At 34.0% G+C, this 17,841-nt stretch overlaps 1 protein-coding gene across 1 annotated transcript; it reads right to left on the reverse strand.

Annotated features, from left to right (window-relative positions):
- Positions 1 to 14,187: 14,187 nt before the first annotated feature.
- Positions 14,188 to 16,709, reverse strand: LOC112032386 (L-type lectin-domain containing receptor kinase VII.1). Its single transcript, XM_024065155.2, has one exon. The coding sequence runs from the start codon at positions 16,521 to 16,523 to the stop codon at positions 14,436 to 14,438; it is 2,088 nt and encodes a 695-aa protein (XP_023920923.1). The 5' UTR covers positions 16,524 to 16,709; the 3' UTR covers positions 14,188 to 14,435.
- Positions 16,710 to 17,841: the final 1,132 nt, after the last annotated feature.

Genomic DNA, 17,841 nt, shown 5'->3' on the forward strand with positions numbered 1-17,841 from the left:
CCTCTAACATAACAAATTACTTTCTTTGTAGCCTGTAGGTGGGTAGTAGTAGGAGATTGCATGTGTTAGGGACATATTTGATGTAATTGGCAAATCTTTTGACAAAACGTACTTTACTTGTAATTAGGTAGATTGAGTATGGGTTTAATACTTCAAGAAACAAATGTTCAAGTTTAATATTGAAGTCATGCAAATCTGACCAAGAAACAAGTGAAGAATGTGCTGCTTATTAAAGCTTGACATAATCCTTTCTATCAAGAATTACTGCTGAAGCTCGACATAAGCTCGACACAAGCTATATATGTCGAGAATTACGAAATCAGGTTTTCCAGATCTGATTACACGCATATCCTTGAATATTTGTGTAGGGTTTCTTTTCTCACAATCCTAGACATATATAAGGATTATTTTAAGAGTAGTCACAAGGATATAAGGTGATGTAAAGTAATAATACATGCATATTGTGACCAGAGACAAAAATTGTTTTAGTTCATCATATTCTCTGTAGAAGCTACTACGTCTTTACACCAAGGGTTTTGTTACGGAGCTTCTTGATCTTCACTGTTGATGAACTGAAAAATTTTGTAGCCAACAATCTTCCTCAAGTTGGTGTGTTAGTCATGTACTCGGATTTGTGCATTAAACGGAGAGATTGTCGCTACAATACAAGTACAATTGGGTATGGGGGTAAGAGTTCAACTGTAGGTTGGTATTAGATATTGGGATTCTTTTTACTTGTAACTGCTTGTGATTGGTAATAGTAGATTCTCAGGAGTGGTGACCTTAAATTCACTCAGTGGGGTTTTGCCTTGGTGGTTTTCCCTATTCATTAACAAATCACCTGTGTCAAACTTATTTTACGCTGCATTTAGTTATTTTGTGATTTGTTTGTGCTACCACGCTAGTGCATTTTAAATTAACTTAATTAATTAACTTGGATAATTAATTGATTAATTTACTAAAGGGGTCAATACATTTTTGGCCTATTAGCATGAATTGACATAACTTGTGAACACTGAATGCCAAGTTTAGTCTAGTAAAGGTAAGGTACTATAAAGTCCCAACCATGCTCCTATAAGTTGTTGGATCAGTGAAAAGATACCCAGTGGTAGGAGTAAGACTTGTAGCAAGACATCATGGAGTTTTGGTGGGCTTCGAGTTATGCATATTGAATCAGTGTAAAACATCAAAGGCATATTTGGACTAAGACAAGGTAAGACCAAACCTAGTAGGAGTTATTTGAATACCAAGAAAGTAATTAAGAGGGCCAAGTTCCTTAAGTTCAAAGGTGGAATTGAGAGCATGAACAAGGTTTGAAATTTGAGTAGGAACATTGCCGATGATGATTATATCATCAACATACTAGAGAAGATAGAAAACAGTAGGACCAGAGTGACATACAAATAAAGAAGTATCTGCCAAAGAAGCTACAAACCCAAGATGAAGCAAATGTGAGGTAAACCTCTCAATCTAGGCTCAAGGAACTTGTTTCAAGCCATAAAGAGACTTTAGTAATTTGCAAACATACTGAGGTTTGGATTGATCAATGTAGCCTGAAGGTTGTTGCATATAAACCTCTTCCTTGAGATGACTATGGAGAAAGCATTTGATACATCCAACTATCTCATAAGCCAATTAAAGCTCATTACAATGGCTAGAACTAATCTAACTGTTGCACGTTTGATCACTAGACTAAATATCTCAGTATAATCAATGCCTGTTGCTGATGGAAGCCCTTAGCTACAAGTCTTGCTTTGAAGCAAGCTATGGAGCCATCATTGTGAAGCTTAAGTTTAAAAACCCATTTACATCCCACAAGATTGACATTGGGATGTGGAGGAACAAGCACCTAGGTCTGCTATTTTTGTAGTGCATCAATTCAGCATCTATAGCCTTGCACCAATTTGGATAAGAAGAGGCAATCTTGTAGGTACGAGGTTTAGTGAAAGAATAGTCAAAAATAATTTTATATCAAAGCTTAGGTTTAGAAATTTCACTTTTGGATTTGGTTTGCATAGGATGCTGATTAACAGGAACAATAGGTAAGGGATTAGGATCAATAGGAACAGTAGGTAAATTTGTAGGTGATGAAGTGGGAGTAGCTGGAATAGGTAAAGTGGATTGTGGAATAGGATCAGATGTAGTATGTAACAGTGGAGTTGAAATGTCAAAAATGGAATTGGAAGGGGAAGGGAAGGAATGGAATTCAAAGAAGGCAATGGACCTAAGACAAAAGGTTGATTAAGAGTCTGTTTGAGAACAACTTATTTAGCTGAAACTAAAAATTTTTTGCTGAAAGTATTATAAATAAAGGTAAAAACTAATTGAAACAGTACAGTGAGACCCATGAATAGTACTAAAAAATGAAGTAGGACCCATGAATAGTAGTAAAATAAGGTAAATAGTAAAATAAACTAACTTTAAACTCTAATGCCAAATGCAACCTATGAGAGTAAAAATAGAGAAGATTGGAGAACCAAAGGGACTATGAAGGACGAGGAGATTGTGACTGAGAAGAACATATCAGATTTGGATATGAGAATTTAGTCTCATTAAATAGAACATGTCTAGAGGTATACACACTTTTAGAACTAGGATCAAAACACAAATAACCTTTAGAAGTAGTGGAATATCCTAGAAAAATACATTCTTCAGTTATAGGATCTAGCTTATCAGAGTTATAAGGTCTGAGAAGAGGATAATAGGCACAACCAAACACCTTAAGTTGACTAATATCAGGTTTAGAGTGAAAAAGTAAAGACCAAGGTAAGTGAAAATGCAGAATAGAAGTAGGCAACAATTTGACAAGAAAAATAGCATTTTGGACAGCATAAGGCTAGAAAGTGGAAGGAATAGAAGCTTTAGATAGTAAAATGACAGTGGTTTCAATAAGATGTTTATGTTTCCTTTCCACCAAACCTTTTTGTTGGGGAGTTTATGGGCAGGATAGTTGGTGGAGAATACCATTTGCAGATAGAAAAGATTCAAATGATTTGACATATTCCCCACCACCATCTGATCTCAAAATCTTAATTTTGGAGGAAAATTGAGTTTTAGCCATGGATTTAAACTTGACAAACAGAGAAAAGACTTCATACTTTTTCTTAAGTAATTAAATCCATGTAAAATGAGTATAATGATCAACAAATAGCACATAATATTGGCTATCACTGAGAGATGAAACTGGGGCAAGACCCCATACATTAGAATGCACTGATTCAAAAGGTGAATGTGTAGTGAATTGAGACTAAGTAAAAGGAAGTTTATGCATTTTACCACTGAGGTAATAAGTACAAGATGTGAGATTACACTTATTGGCAAAAAATTTAAACTTTGGAAAAGGAATTGCAAAAGTTGAGCATGTGGATGTCCAAGTCTGTTATGCCAAATTTCCCAAGTGGAAGGTGTAGATGCAACATGATTGCAGACTCTAGACTGAAGAAACAGATTAGAAGCTTTACTAGGGTAGATAGGGTAGACACCTTGCTCATTCTTGCCCTGGTAAAGGACATTCCCTGTGGCCAAAGCCTGAATAGATAGAAGATTTTCATCAAAATAACACCAATACTTATTGTCATGATAGATTTTGTGAACAAAAGCTAGATTTGAAGCTATGGAAGGCACCCTAGGATCATTTTTATGATGAAAAGATGAAGTTTGAATAGGGAATTAAACATTACCTATGTGTGAGATTGGAAGATTTTGACCATTACCAATAGTAAGTTGATCTTGTCCATTGTAAGGCTGAGAAAAGGAGAGTGAATTTAGGCTGGATGTGACATGATCAGTGGCTGCACTAACAGTAAGCCAGGGTTGTTCTTGAGTAATTGCTGCATTTAAAGCAGTACCCATGGCAACTAACTTTGTAGGAGGATGCTTCCCTTGAAAAGCATAGTCCATCCTATGATAACAGTCAATGGTAAGATGACCAATCTTTCCACAAATTTGACAGGTTGGTCTCTCAGTCTTGGGACCTTGAGCTTGTGTTGGAGAAAACTAATTCTACTGATTTTGATTTTGGTGAGTATGGAGAGAATTGATATGGAGAAGAATTGGAACGTCTACCACCTCCATTACCTCTACCTCTATTTCCATTTTTCCCTCTTCCTCTACCATTATACTAATTATATTGATTATCACCTTCAGGTCTAGGAGTAGTATTCATAGCCATTACAAAAGTATCCTTGATATCACTAGTATCATTAAGTGATTCATCTTCTGCACTGAGCAAGGTAGTGAGTTTATCAAAACTTAATTATGTACTCCTTGTACGTATGGCAGATCTAAAAGCATTGTAGTCTTTTGGAAGGCCTTTGGTTGCTTACTCCAACTGCCATCAACTTGTCCCTCACAGCCTTGATTTTCTGCAATTATAGATCTACAGAATCTGTACCTTTTTTGATATTATGGAGTTCTCCTAGGAGGTTTATAATGTGTGACCTTGAAATTGAGGAGAAACAGTTCTCAAGAACCTTCCACACCTCTATTGCTAAGTGGCAACCCATAGAAAGAGCAAGAATTAAAGGTGTAAGTGTTGAGCTAATGAATGTAACTAGATCTTTCTCCTTCGATTTCTAGGTCAAGTAATCAAGATTCACAATTTTTGTGATTGTTCTTGAATAATCTTTGAAAAACTTCTCAGAAATTAGTTGAGTTTCATTAAACAACTCAAACATTGAGTAGGTATCAAGCACCATCGTGATATGTTGCTTCCAAACTCTATATTTTGGACTATCAAGTTTCACTGTCATTATATTTGCCATGTTTGACAATAGCGGAAGAGGTTGATTGACCAAATTGATTAGCGAAGTAGAGGATGAGGACGCCATTGTTGAGGTTAAAGATGACATTGCAGTAGAATCCATCTGTGGCTTTTGTAAGTGAATCACAAGAAAGCTATTGAATATTCTAGAGCAAATACTTAGCGAATGAAGGGAAAAATGAGAGAGAAAGAGAGAGAGAGAGAGAGAGAGAGAGAGAGAGAGAGAGAGAGAGAGATTTGTGAGAAAGAGAAAATTGATATTTTCACTATATGAGAAATTTACATAGTACACGGATATATATAGTCAACCAAAGAATCCAGAAATCTTGGATCACTTATAAATATCTTCCAGAAAAATCCTCTAACAACCAAAACAGAATTTCCCGCTCAAACTCGTGTCGTAACTAACTTCTTGAAAACTAACTAACTGTTGCTTCTGATGAAACGCATCGTTTGAATTAATTGATACACGTGTGTTTAACAGCACATGTTATCTCTTAACGATGTTGTTTACCTGATCATCTTCAACAAACCTGTATTCAATTAGTTCAATACTTGTACCTTTAAAAAATAAAACATTTTGTTTTCATACCTGTAATTTGCATACATAACTGTGAGTGCAATAAGGATCTCATGTATATGGTTGTAGACTAATGGAGTCGCTACCTAGATTAGGTCTAAAAACCATAAATATAGCGTCCTTATGTGGAAGGACTAGTCTTACTACCAGAGTATGAGTTCGGAGTTTAGGTATGAAGGTGGAAAGGTGTTAGACACCCAACCCCACCCAACCCATGTGTCAGCTTCCAGCCATTGTGTCTTACATCTTAATCTCATTAAAAAAGCTCATTCAATATTGTTATCTATACTCACACACATTAGCATACATCTAGCAATCAACATGGCATCAATCATCACAAAAGCCCTAACATACATCTATCATGGCAACTCACATCAAGCCTAGCATACATCTATCATGCATACCATATCAACTCATCCAAGGCAGCAAACAACAAGATATCACAAGGGTAGAAACATAGACATGGCAACATCAAAGAAACATGTGATTGCATTCTAGATATCAAGAACCCATCATCCAACCAAGCATGTTCAACTCATCATTAAATATATATACAATGCATGTTCATATGGATGCATAACTTACCTTACTTACCTTACTACATCTTAGCGCCTATGCATCAATGAATGGACATGTAAATGCATATGCATGGTATTAACACAAGAAAAGAAAAGAAAACCTAATCTAGCATGTTAAAGTCAAACAAACAATTAAACAGATGAACAAAGACTAAAAATATAAAAATGAGCCAAAATAGAGGCATATGACACAAGGAAATAAAGAAAAAGAAGCAAAAAAAACTCAGATTAGGGATTCTAGGCTGAAGTATGCGTGCACATACATAAGCATGTGTATGCAGCCTAGTTGTATGCATACGCATACTTTAAGCCTACATGCGAATGTAGAATTCTGTGTACACAAACATGCCTCTAGAAACCCTAACCCAGAAACTTAGAAACACAGAAATAAAGTAGAAATGAAAACTAAGGAACTAACAAACCTAACATGCTTCTAATATAAAAATAAACAACTTAAACTAACAACAAAAATATCCAAAATAAATTAAACAAAATCTATTCCTAAACATGCATTGGATCTAATAACAAACAAGAACACACTTAACACATCAAAACATGTTCATTGAAATATCCAAACATTCAACTCTCTAATCAAAATATGGTGAGACATAGCAAATCAAAACCAAACCGGATTAAAATCATATTTCTATAGAATATACAACATATAAATCAATTAAGAACAACAAGAACAAGTTATAAAAGATCCAACTCAAGGAAAAGCCATGAAGGGAGACTCACCTTACTTATGGAAACACACTTGATTGATATCTAACCGACCCCTCAATGACTATAACACAAAGATTAAGTTGAGAGAAGAAGAGAATTAAAGAATACAATAGTTTTTGATAATCATAACTCAAGAACAAGATTAGTTTTGAGAAATCAAATTGGAAAAATAGTTTCTGCCTTAGAACTAACTAAAGAGAGGTTTTTAATTTGTAAAAAATGTGCAAAGGTGCTATGTGTGTGTTTTAGAAAAGAGAATTAGAGTTTTAGAGAATATGGAGGCTAAAACAAGACTCTCTCTAACTAGGGTTTTGATTGAAGACATAAAATGAGTATTTATAAGTTAAAATTAGGGTTTTTAGAATTTTTAATGATCTTTGGACGTTCTCAAGGGTCCATGGGCATCAAAGTATTATATTTTGGGCCCTTAAAATGAAGTTTTAAAACCTAAAAAATCGGACTGCCCAATTGGTCCAACTTCAAATAGTCATAACTCACTTAATATAATTCCAAATTAGGCAAAATTTGTATTCAAATTGAAGCCCAGGATGTCTAATTTCCAATGAAATAAATCGCACTAAAAAATTATTTATTGATCAAAAGTTATGATCAAAACAGTGAGAAAATGTCATTTTTTAATATCGATTTCAAAGCTTGAGCACTTTTGAGTTGTGATTACTTCCAAACTATTGTGAATTCTTTAATTATCCTTGGTTGACATATGTCAAGTACATCATTGGGGTTGGGTACCAAAATTTATTAACGGGTACAAAATGCGGTGTCTACAATGATACATACAGTATCTTTCTAAAGGAAAGTGAACGTTATAGTTGTGTAGGATCCATGTGTTGTGAGAATTACATGAGATATCTGCACATGTGAGTGTTTGTAAAATTTTTCAAGGCGAAAAAAGTATCTTCTCTCTTTTCAATCTAAAGAGAAGAGATCAATTCATTGTTTTGTCTATACTTTTCATATAATATTTTATATTATGTTTTTCCTAAGGGTCTGTTTGGTTGGAGGAGTGGAAAAGTGGGAAGATAAAAAATGGTGAGAGGATGGAAAAGATTTTAATTTCTCTCCTTTTTATTTGATTGGGGGTGAAAAAATGGAGAGATGAAAAAAGTGAGTTTGTATAAATTTACTCATGTACCCTTGTTAAAAATGATGCCCAATTCAAACCAAAAAAGTGACAAACAACCAAAAAAAAAAAAAACCACAAAAGAAAGCAAAAGAAAAGAAAAAATATATATGAGCAATGTACACTTAAATCAAAAAAAAAAAAATGAAAAAGGAAAGAAGAGGCAACGAGGGAAGAAATAAAAGAAGAAGAAGAAGAAGAAGAGGCAGTCTCATTTTCTCTCTTCAGTTTTCTCTCCATTTTAGAGAGAAAACTTTTTGGTGAGCCTAGGGAGAAAACACCTGGGCCCCACCATTTATTTTATTTCCTCCTCACGTAACCAAACACACTCCAAAAAAGTTTTCTTTCCCATTTTCTCTACAAAATTTTTCATCCACCCTGTTTCACCTCCAAACAAACACACCCTAAGGTTTGGATCTTATGATTTCTAACAGAAACATTAGTTTGTCAAACAATTGCATATAAAACCATATCTTGCGATTTCCTTTCCAATGTAATCCGTAAGAAAAAAAAAATCACAACCAAGTGCCATTTTTCTTGCATCATTAATTTAAACTTGGCAATCACCGTGCAATTTGATGTTAGAATTTCAAGAGTCGGTTCAAATTATGTATATGCAAGATATTATACAATTTTTTTTTTTTTTTTTTTATTCCAAACTATTGTGAATTCTTTAATTATCCTTGGTTGACATATGTCAAGTACATCATTGGGGTTGGGTACCAAAATTTATTAACGGGTACAAAATGCGGTGTCTACAATGATACATACAGTATCTTTCTAAAGGAAAGTGAACGTTATAGTTGTGTAGGATCCATGTGTTGTGAGAATTACATGAGATATCTGCACATGTGAGTGTTTGTAAAATTTTTCAAGGCGAAAAAAGTATCTTCTCTCTTTTCAATCTAAAGAGAAGAGATCAATTCATTGTTTTGTCTATACTTTTCATATAATATTTTATATTATGTTTTTCCTAAGGGTCTGTTTGGTTGGAGGAGTGGAAAAGTGGGAAGATAAAAAATGGTGAGAGGATGGAAAAGATTTTAATTTCTCTCCTTTTTATTTGATTGGGGGTGAAAAAATGGAGAGATGAAAAAAGTGAGTTTGTATAAATTTACTCATGTACCCTTGTTAAAAATGATGCCCAATTCAAACCAAAAAAGTGACAAACAACCAAAAAAAAAAAAAACCACAAAAGAAAGCAAAAGAAAAGAAAAAATATATATGAGCAATGTACACTTAAATCAAAAAAAAAAAAATGAAAAAGGAAAGAAGAGGCAACGAGGGAAGAAATAAAAGAAGAAGAAGAAGAAGAAGAGGCAGTCTCATTTTCTCTCTTCAGTTTTCTCTCCATTTTAGAGAGAAAACTTTTTGGTGAGCCTAGGGAGAAAACACCTGGGCCCCACCATTTATTTTATTTCCTCCTCACGTAACCAAACACACTCCAAAAAAGTTTTCTTTCCCATTTTCTCTACAAAATTTTTCATCCACCCTGTTTCACCTCCAAACAAACACACCCTAAGGTTTGGATCTTATGATTTCTAACAGAAACATTAGTTTGTCAAACAATTGCATATAAAACCATATCTTGCGATTTCCTTTCCAATGTAATCCGTAAGAAAAAAAAAATCACAACCAAGTGCCATTTTTCTTGCATCATTAATTTAAACTTGGCAATCACCGTGCAATTTGATGTTAGAATTTCAAGAGTCGGTTCAAATTATGTATATGCAAGATATTATACAATTTTTTTTTTTTTTTTTTTTGGCTAATGTGGGTGTGTTTGTCTTTAAGCACCTTATTATTGCCCTTGGTGTGTGTTGTCCTCTATTTCATACACACCAAGTAATTACATGAAAGAATATCTTAAGGGTTGTCCCAAGATTTAGATTAAGAGTTTTGAACCTAAATGAATTTCATAAGGTTTTAATAATCACTAAACCAATCCTTCAGAAAAAATGAAAAATGTCATTTCTAATTTCCTATTGATTGATCTTGAAAAATTACATAAAATATAAGAAAATAAATCTTAATCTTAAACACACAATTAAATATAAAGTATTGGTGGTTGGACCATTGGTGCACTATGTTTATGATAGCCAAGAGGACATTCACTAACACTAAGGGACTGTTTGGATAGAACTTATTTTACTGAAACTGAAAACTAAAAACACTATAGCAAAATAATTTTTAAATGTGTGAATAGTATTATGGGACCCATTTTTAATGAAAAAGTTGCTGAAAAGTGTAATTTGTGGGACCTATGAACAGTGCACTGTTCACTGTTGACTTAGTCAAAAGGTGCGGCTGAAGCAAAAAAAAAAAAAAAAAAAACCAGTTGTGTAATCCACTAGTCATGTATGATTTTTTTTTTTTTTTTTTTTGTCATTAATATGACTACAAGGACCAAAATGATATAGATTCAACAAATCAAGAACCAAATTGAATACTCTAAAAACATGAGTATCAAATTTAAAATAAACCCAAAATATAAGGACCAAAAGGTGTTCTTTGCCTATACTTTATGCACTCAGAAAACTCCTCTAGCTAGAAAGTACGGTGCAAGTAAGCAATCACTCTCACATTTTCTGTCGTGTTGTGACTGTTGTCCAACAAGCAGCACACAATCGATGGGCCCTGCGTCATTCTACCACTTGGGATCCAAAATTTTCATCTGTAGACTTGTAGTGCAAGGTTGGAGGGGTGAAAAGTAGGGACAACTCAATATATTATATTTTGTTAATTTCAAATCCACCCTTCTTATTTTATATTTAGCCATTTTTGCTAATCTATTTTATATATTTAGGCTTTATTAATTTTTCTTTTACAAATTGTTGGAAAATTTGATTATCAATGATTATTTGTCATACTTATAATTTTTTATTGAAAAAATAGTTTATGGTTTCAAATTTTCGATAGGGTTGGAATTCTATTAGCTCTGTATTTGGAGATCTTATTAGAGGAGAGGAAAAGAATGCAAAAATGCCAAATGGAAATTGTGTTAAGTACGTGTGCAATCCTGTGACCTAAGTCGAGTCGCAAAAAAATGTGTCACACTATTTATACATGATAGAGAAATTCTGAACTGATGTCATTTCACGAGACCCCCCACAAAACTTTATACCCAAGACCATACTGTCAATTTTGGTGATTGCTTCATATGTAAGAATTTTTTTTCATCCTATTGTCAACAAAATGGCCAAACATCTACCTTAGCTGGGTTTCTAGGAATAGCAGCACAGGAATACTGGGATACAGAGGAACCCAAAAAGCATCCCATCTATTTTTAATGATCATGGTTTGGGTTGGGTAAGAACATTGAGTAGTTTTTTTTGTTTTTTTTTTTTAATTTTAAATAATAATAATAAAAAAATAGACATCATTTCATTAAAAATAAGCCACCACATCCTGATTACTCTTTTAGCCAAGTACACAAATAAACTAATTAAACTAAACAAAATGACTAATAGAGCTTATTTTTGGAACTTTAGATACTAAAAATTTCACATTTTAAACATCATGAACTAAAGGTGCTCAACATGTAAACATTAGAGACCGACCGGGTATTTTGGCCTATTCAATATGAGCAAGAAATTATAAGTCCTTCCCACATAATAACAATCATTTCATAAATAAAAGCATTTCACATTTTAAAAGCAAGAAATTATAAGTCCTCACATTTAAACATCATGAACTAAAAGTGCTCAACATGTAATCATTAGAGACCGACCGGGTATTTTGGCCTATTTAATATGAGCAAGAAATTATAAGTCCTTCCCACATAATAACAATCATTTCATAAATAAAAGCATTTCACATTTTAAAAGCAAGAAATTATAAGTCCTCCTCACATTTTAAACATCATGAACTAAAAGTGCTCAACATGTAAACATTAGAGACCAACCGAGTATTTTGGCCTAGTCAATATGAGCAAGAAATTATAAGCCCTTCCCGCATAATAACAATCATTTCATAAATAAAAGCATTTTATTTCAAATGAGCAGCATTAATTATTGTAGTTTGGTACCAAATTGGCAGTTGGACAAGGACAGGAAGATTCCTATGATAATGAAGTTCTAACAAGAGCTCAATCCGAGCCAATATTTTCACTCTTTTTTAGCCGATAAATGTTTCTGAAATTTGACGATTATTAATACTAGACATCATGATGTGCATTATAATCATAATTCAACGCATATTCTGTAATTATAACAAATGTAAGCTGAATTGAATTCATTATACATGTACACGCTAACATGTCCTAACGGTAACTTTCTCTAATACCCAAACCCAATTAGCATGAATGAACGAATGAAGAAAGGTGCATAAACAACAACACACTAATAATCCTCAAGTGCCGCAACATTTCCAACCAACAAATGACCCTCATTTTCCGTTCACAAAGTAGAATATATCACCTGCCCTCCACCATAGTGTTGGACCAAGAGAGAGACATGAATGAAGATTGGGTCTGCCGAATATCTTCAAATGTTGGGTGTAATGAAGAGCCATAATTTTGTTGAAACTCAGATCCTATATCCCTGGATTTCATTTTTTGTAGCAAATATATATCCATGTCCTCACTTTCTGACTCAATTTTTTTTTTTTTTTTTTTTTTGTCATTAATATGACTACAAGGACCAAAATGATATAGATTCAACAAATCAAGAACCAAATTGAATACTCTAAAAACATGAGTATCAAATTTAAAATAAACCCAAAATATAAGGACCAAAAGGTGTTCTTTGCCTATACTTTATGCACTCAGAAAACTCCTCTAGCTAGAAAGTACGGTGCAAGTAAGCAATCACTCTCACATTTTCTGTCGTGTTGTGACTGTTGTCCAACAAGCAGCACACAATCGATGGGCCCTGCGTCATTCTACCACTTGGGATCCAAAATTTTCATCTGTAGACTTGTAGTGCAAGGTTGGAGGGGTGAAAAGTAGGGACAACTCAATATATTATATTTTGTTAATTTCAAATCCACCCTTCTTATTTTATATTTAGCCATTTTTGCTAATCTATTTTATATATTTAGGCTTTATTAATTTTTCTTTTACAAATTGTTGGAAAATTTGATTATCAATGATTATTTGTCATACTTATAATTTTTTATTGAAAAAATAGTTTATGGTTTCAAATTTTCGATAGGGTTGGAATTCTATTAGCTCTGTATTTGGAGATCTTATTAGAGGAGAGGAAAAGAATGCAAAAATGCCAAATGGAAATTGTGTTAAGTACGTGTGCAATCCTGTGACCTAAGTCGAGTCGCAAAAAAATGTGTCACACTATTTATACATGATAGAGAAATTCTGAACTGATGTCATTTCACGAGACCCCCCACAAAACTTTATACCCAAGACCATACTGTCAATTTTGGTGATTGCTTCATATGTAAGAATTTTTTTTCATCCTATTGTCAACAAAATGGCCAAACATCTACCTTAGCTGGGTTTCTAGGAATAGCAGCACAGGAATACTGGGATACAGAGGAACCCAAAAAGCATCCCATCTATTTTTAATGATCATGGTTTGGGTTGGGTAAGAACATTGAGTAGTTTTTTTTGTTTTTTTTTTTTAATTTTAAATAATAATAATAAAAAAATAGACATCATTTCATTAAAAATAAGCCACCACATCCTGATTACTCTTTTAGCCAAGTACACAAATAAACTAATTAAACTAAACAAAATGACTAATAGAGCTTATTTTTGGAACTTTAGATACTAAAAATTTCACATTTTAAACATCATGAACTAAAGGTGCTCAACATGTAAACATTAGAGACCGACCGGGTATTTTGGCCTATTCAATATGAGCAAGAAATTATAAGTCCTTCCCACATAATAACAATCATTTCATAAATAAAAGCATTTCACATTTTAAAAGCAAGAAATTATAAGTCCTCACATTTAAACATCATGAACTAAAAGTGCTCAACATGTAATCATTAGAGACCGACCGGGTATTTTGGCCTATTTAATATGAGCAAGAAATTATAAGTCCTTCCCACATAATAACAATCATTTCATAAATAAAAGCATTTCACATTTTAAAAGCAAGAAATTATAAGTCCTCCTCACATTTTAAACATCATGAACTAAAAGTGCTCAACATGTAAACATTAGAGACCAACCGAGTATTTTGGCCTAGTCAATATGAGCAAGAAATTATAAGCCCTTCCCGCATAATAACAATCATTTCATAAATAAAAGCATTTTATTTCAAATGAGCAGCATTAATTATTGTAGTTTGGTACCAAATTGGCAGTTGGACAAGGACAGGAAGATTCCTATGATAATGAAGTTCTAACAAGAGCTCAATCCGAGCCAATATTTTCACTCTTTTTTAGCCGATAAATGTTTCTGAAATTTGACGATTATTAATACTAGACATCATGATGTGCATTATAATCATAATTCAACGCATATTCTGTAATTATAACAAATGTAAGCTGAATTGAATTCATTATACATGTACACGCTAACATGTCCTAACGGTAACTTTCTCTAATACCCAAACCCAATTAACATGAATGAACGAATGAAGAAAGGTGCATAAACAACAACACACTAATAATCCTCAAGTGCCGCAACATTTCCAACCAACAAATGACCCTCATTTTCCGTTCACAAAGTAGAATATATCACCTGCCCTCCACCATAGTGTTGGACCAAGAGAGAGACATGAATGAAGATTGGGTCTGCCGAATATCTTCAAATGTTGGGTGTAATGAAGAGCCATAATTTTGTTGAAACTCAGATCCTATATCCCTGGATTTCATTTTTTGTAGCAAATATATATCCATGTCCTCACTTTCTGACTCATCCAACTCAATCTTCCCCTCCAATACTTTCACTACTTGTCTCATACTTGGCCTTGCACTTGGATCAGGATAGGCACACAACAAGCCCAAGTGAAGCACCTTCTCCACTTCCTCCTCATCAAACCCACCTCTAGCCCTCAATCTCTCATCAAGGGCATTAAGTAATTGTCCTTCTACCATAAATTGCCATGCCCATTCTTCCAAAGGTGGCCTCCCTTCCTCTATAGGCCTCCTCCCACACATGACTTCTAAAATCAAGACCCCAAATCCAAACACATCGGTTTGAGCCGATGCACGGCCACTCCTAATCACTTCCGGTGCCAAATATCCGACAGTTCCAACCACCCTTGTCGTGGTAGGCACTTGACCATGGTCATGCATCCGGGCTAGTCCAAAATCCCCTAGCCTGCCATTCATATCCTTATCAAGTAACACATTGCTAGCCTTAATGTCCCTATGTAGAACTTTGGCTTCCCATCCTTCGTGTAAATACAAGACCGCTGAGGCCACATCTTTCAAAATCCTTATCCTGTCTTCACAGCTCAACATCTTACTCTCATCACATTCAAACACCCACTTGTCCAAACTCCCATTCTCCATGTAGTCATAAACCAACATGAAGCTCCCCTTCTCTCTCTTGCACCAACCTCTCAACCCTACCAAACTTCTATGCTTCAATCTTCCAAGGCTTGAAATTTCAGCCAAAAATTCTCTCATCCCATCATTTTCATGAGATATGCATTTCACTGCAATCTCTGCTCCTCCTCCCTTTAACACACCCTTATAGACTTTCCCATTCCCTCCAATTCCAATCACGTTTTCTTCCGAGAACCCCTTTGTTGCCGCCTCAATTTCTTGATACGTAATTCTATGTGGCCAATACTCCAATTCCCATTCTTCCATTTCCTCTCTCTCCCTTGCTCTCCTTCGCTGCCTCTTAATTAAGAACAGAGCACCAAGACCAATACCAAAGAAACCTCCCACTGTGACTCCTGCAATAAACCCCTTTGATCTAATTATCGAACTTTTTGGAAGAACAAACGATGGCAAACCTGTTGTAATCAACATTTCACCTAACGAAAAGTTTGAATTACTAAAACTCCAAGCCAAAAGCTTGTGACTTTGAACTAATTGTCCAGTAGAACTAGTAAACCCAACATACATTTCATCCACAAAAACCTGAGAAAGATTAAGAGGAACACTCAACAGAGGCCTCTGAGGTCTTGCCAAGCCTACAGGAGCCATAGTAACATTAATTAAAGAATCAGAGTAATCAATCCAAACTTGGTAATTTTCACCACTGTTCAGCTTCAATTCCTTGAATGACTTCTCATCTTGAGCACCACTATTGGTGTTGTTGCTTCCTTGGCTGTTAGGCCAGTACCCAGCATCGTGTGCTTCCACTGATTTGAGGGAGTTCATGTCGATTCCAACATGGTTGGCATTTATGTCATCGAATTCTTGGTTCTTAAACACATCGAATTCGACACCAAAGACATGGCTTTTGGAATTCCCGTTGGTGTAGTTGAGAAGGCCGAGATTTTGAGATGAGGTAGCTCCTTCGATGCCAGTAACGGGTACAAAAATGAAAACCATGCCATGCCCAGGAAGAGTGTTCTTATAAGGAGCCATAGAAAAGATGAAAGAAGTTGAGAAAGGATAGACATAAGAAGAGTTTGGCTTCTTTGTGGGAATCTTTTGAGGGTAAAGAGCACGACCAATCATGAAATTTGTTTCGTTAGTGAGTGTTAGAATACGAGATTCAACGGTGGCTGAGCCATATAGTAACATATCTGAGGAGTTGAAGCCATTGAACACAAAATCAACAGCTGAAATAGATTGGAAGAATAGGAAAATGGGAAGCAGAAATAGCTGGAGAGGTTGGTGGTGGTGTTTGTGTTTCTTCATAATTACAGAGATGAAATTGATGAATGATATGTCATGGGGTTACGGTATGGGTACAAAAAGATGGATATAACAGTGAATGGAAGAGAGATGAGATGGTGGGAGTGGGAAAAGAAAAGGTTATGTTAGATGAGAAGAAATTATTGAACTCTCTTGGTCAACTTTTAGACCTTCATCGGTTTATGATATTGCCCCTCGATGCTTGATTTATTGTGAAGACGATTTTTTTTTATTATTCCTTTTTGGTAGGCAGAACTAACTATCATGTTCTTGAAACTTCTCCGAGTCTTCGTTAGACTAAAATTATTTTATTTCATTATTTAAAATTGATATTTAGATTGGGTATTATTTCAATTTCAAACTTAAACCTTCTTTTTCAATAGAAAATAATGAACACATAAACAACTAAATAAACAATATTAAAAATATGAGTAGAGAGAGTCCAAGAGTCCATTTGACAATAGTTTATTTATGTGAAATTAAAAACTTTTTACTAAAAATACGGCAAATAAAGCTAAAAAGTAACTGAAATAGTATAATGAGATTTATGAATAGTATCAAAAAGTACAATAAGATCCATGAATAGTAATAGAAATAAGCTGAATAGTAACACAAATAAACTAAATAATAATAAAAAACTGATTTTTTAATCCAGTGTCAAATACTATTAAAACAAACAAAGTATTTTTTTGAATTATTTCCAAAGCCATCAAAACATTTGCACATATATTCGCTTAATTGAGTATATATATTTGACTTCGACATGAAAGATTATTTGTAAGAGAGACTTGCGAGCAATCGTGCACTGTTGGAGTATTTTTATAAAAATTATTATTTTTATTATAAATCTCTGAATGAATGATTTTTTTTTTTTTTTTTTTGAGGGGATCTTTGAATAAATGATCATTGGTATTATTAGTACATGAGTTTTATATTCAATTATAGTAAAGATATAGTATTAAATAGTCATTATAAATTACTTGCTATTATAATACTTTCGTATTCTAATAAGTATTACATTTTTTTTTTTAATAATTTTATGAGTTGGCAAGCTTTGTGAACATTTGTGGCTAATGGTTTTTAACCTATCATTAATTGCCATGCCTTCTATTAGTATTCAGTTTTGTTCTAGCCACTACTTTAATTGCCAAAATTTGTAAATGTGACTGAATCAATTCTAACCGCAATGTATCTTACTTTCTCACTACTAATATATATGTGGTCAAGGGAAGTAGCCATCATTATTCTTTTTGTGCCAATGGCCTTGTAGCCAAGTGGCACCCAGGTTCTTTTGTAACCTTTTGCTCGGGTGTTCTTTCCC

Source organism: Quercus suber, unplaced genomic scaffold (genome assembly GCF_002906115.3).
Source record: "Quercus suber isolate HL8 unplaced genomic scaffold, Cork oak 2.0 scaffold_527, whole genome shotgun sequence".
NCBI lineage: Eukaryota > Viridiplantae > Streptophyta > Magnoliopsida > Fagales > Fagaceae > Quercus > Quercus suber.

Coding starts and splice junctions, on each gene's coding strand:
- LOC112032386 (XM_024065155.2), bottom strand. CDS start 16,523: ATGAAGAAACACAAACACCACCACCAACCTCTCCAGCTATTTCTGCTT.